General features: G+C 39.7%; 1 protein-coding gene across 9 annotated transcripts in view; it reads right to left on the bottom strand.

Annotated features, from left to right (window-relative positions):
* anln2 (anillin, actin binding protein 2) overlaps positions 1 to 2,361 on the bottom strand; it is a 32,232-nt gene extending 29,871 nt beyond the window's left edge. For 5 of the 9 annotated variants that reach the window (XM_020585669.1, XM_020585674.1, XM_020585673.1 and 2 more), the window contains exons 1-3: positions 2,089 to 2,361; positions 689 to 785; positions 380 to 547 (exon numbers count right to left, since the gene is read on the bottom strand). In XM_020585669.1, the coding sequence (XP_020441325.1) occupies positions 380 to 547; positions 689 to 779 (259 nt within the window). In that variant the 5' untranslated portion in view covers positions 780 to 785; positions 2,089 to 2,361. The remainder of the gene's footprint in view (positions 1 to 379; positions 548 to 688; positions 786 to 2,088) is intronic. The other 4 variants (XM_020585670.1, XM_020585671.1, XM_020585675.1 and 1 more) reach the window with 4 other exon arrangements.
* Positions 2,362 to 2,634: the final 273 nt, after the last annotated feature.

Below are 2,634 nucleotides of genomic sequence, written 5' to 3'. Positions count from 1 at the left end.
ATATACACACACACACACATATATATATATACACACACATATATATATATACATATATACACACATATACATATATACACACATATACATATACACACACACACACATTTGCTCACATACCAGTTTATCAGATTCACATAGCTACACCTAGTACAGCCGAATACAACAGCCCAGTAATTAATTCTACTTTCACTATGGTTTATGTTCATTCTCTTGAATCTAGAGATCTTGATGCAACTCTGAGGTCATTTTAGAGGATGTAATTTGTGTAGTTAGGTGAACTGTATTTTGAGAGGTGTTTCTGATATGGACGCTCGAATGACAAAAGCTGGGTGGACAAAATTTTAGTATGCATGCTTCAGCAGTAAATGTAGATCACCCTCTCTTCTCTGTGTGAGCTGCTGGACTCGGGAACAGACTGAGGGAACCATCGGTGTGTCTGGCTTTTTTCCTTGCTCAGCTGGGTGCACAGAGTTGGACTGTGTAGGGCTGTGGTTCTCCTGACCAGGTGCCTCCAGACGCCGCCGCTTCTGGCCATCATTCACCTCTGACACACAAGGTAGCAAAATTATACAAGACAAAACACAAGTCTAACATCATAACAGCAGAAACTGCTGTAAATAAGTGAATATTCTGAAAACATGTTCTGGATAACACATGCACATATTTCTCATATTCACACACTAACCTGAGGCTGAAGGGATATTGTCTTCAGAATCTGACAGAGGTGCTCTGGGTCTCTTCAAGTTGGCATTGCCACTTTCCTCGCCAGCCTCCATGCTCACCTGCAAACACAGTGGCATTAACGTTACAGACTGGCATGTCAATAAAATTATTGAAAAATCAGCTATCGTGGTTAGAAAGAAACAGCAGCAGTCAAAACAACAGTAAAGCCATCGCAGTTTCTATCGCGTAAAACACCAAAGAAGAAGACGGCGGTTTCTGTAGCCACATTAATAAATAAAAGCCCCAACTGTAATGGAAAAAACTTCCTCGTAGACACTTTTCCAGTAGCAGAGAAAAGACTATTATTATTGGATGAAGACGTTTCAGCATTATCCCGGATAAAATGGTCTGCGACAACGGCCATCCCATTCAGTTTCACATCAGGTAACTTTAAAATGATTCAGTTAGCTTAGCTAGTTGTTCTAGCAAGTGTACAAGATCCAGAGCGTTATCGCTACCAGCACATCAAAACCCCCACTTTAGTTAAACTGAATTAACGATAACTTACTTAAGCTATCAATCTACAAGCTGTTAGGTATTTTTAGTCAGATAGGTATTGGATAGATACTTTATGTATTAGAAATGTTTAGTGGAGATAGGATGTCTAGTTAGACTGTTAAATGCTTAGGCATGCTTATGAGTTTCTACAGGGTACATCTGGTCAAGGATAACTAGAGAGAAGAGTTGATGACTGTCAGCAGACAGGGTGTTTAATATTATTATTATGACGTGTATAACTGTAGCCTTAGCCATAATATGTTCTTATGTTTATGTCACGACATGTTACTAGAGGTCGTGTGAGAATGTTTTTAGCTACACACCACTTAATCAACAGACACACACACATTGATTTGCTTCATGTTTTGACTACTGCTATGACCAGCTGCAAAGCTGGTAACAGAGACGCCTCGGTTGACGTTTCTGTGTAGTATGGGGCTAGCCCAACCGAGGGGATATAATGTATAGGCCCGGTGGGTTCAGGGTCTTTCATCTTACATCTGCCTGCATGCAGTTTGGAGGTGCAAGATACCTGAGCGTGTAATGTTTATTTTACCTGTTATCCTTTGAATAAATCAGCACTGTTTTGAAGTTACTTGGACTGTCTCGTCTCTCAGAGTTAGCAATGGTAACAAGAGCTGAAGACAACAAAGCACTGGCAACCTGCCATTCGACAACATGAGCTAGCTTATGCTAGCAGCACCATCCCGAGACCACTCTGACCACCTCATTTGAAGCTAACATCTCATGTGAGGTTCGCTAAAGTTGACCAAAACACATTAAACACTAGCCTAGCTACTGATATGCTAATGTTAGCTGTTAACAGTTTAAATTAGATGTAAAGTAAATAGCCAATTGTCTTACCTGAAAAGCAGTTTGTTTGACAGTGTAGCAAAAAAACGGGTTAACGCTAAACGACAGAAAACAAGAAGCACCTTTGTTGCTTTAAGCGTTCAGTCTCCTCCTTCACCTTTGAATTTCAGCGGGTCTCCTGACGTTAGTGGGACATACGATTAGAGTCCATTAAATATCCTCGAAGAGCGCTGATCTGGAACCAGATTAAACACAACGGCCCTGCTTTTTCAGCAGACTGCAGACTTCTGTAGTCTGATTCCACGTCTGAGCCTGCTGGCAGCCGGAAGTCAGGGCTTTTTTTTACCGTACTAAACCCAGTAAACACGCAAGGCAAGATTCCACTTCATTATTCATGTTTTTGTTTCATATATTTAACCAAATCTATATTTTGGATTGTGACACATAGTTTAACATCGGTAATAACTAATAATGAGATGTTATACGTTTAATGAAGTGTATTTAACACATTAATTCATTGTTTAATACACTATTTTTGTTATGTGTCAAAATGAGAAACCACAGTTAGTAATTAGATTTGTAAGGTTTGATTCTTAT

The sequence above is a fragment of the Monopterus albus genome, unplaced genomic scaffold, assembly GCF_001952655.1.
Source record: "Monopterus albus unplaced genomic scaffold, M_albus_1.0 scaffold373.1, whole genome shotgun sequence".
NCBI classification, from domain to species: domain Eukaryota; kingdom Metazoa; phylum Chordata; class Actinopteri; order Synbranchiformes; family Synbranchidae; genus Monopterus; species Monopterus albus.
The sequence above is the reverse complement of the archived record's forward strand: the minus strand, read 5'-3'. Positions and strand labels throughout refer to the sequence as shown.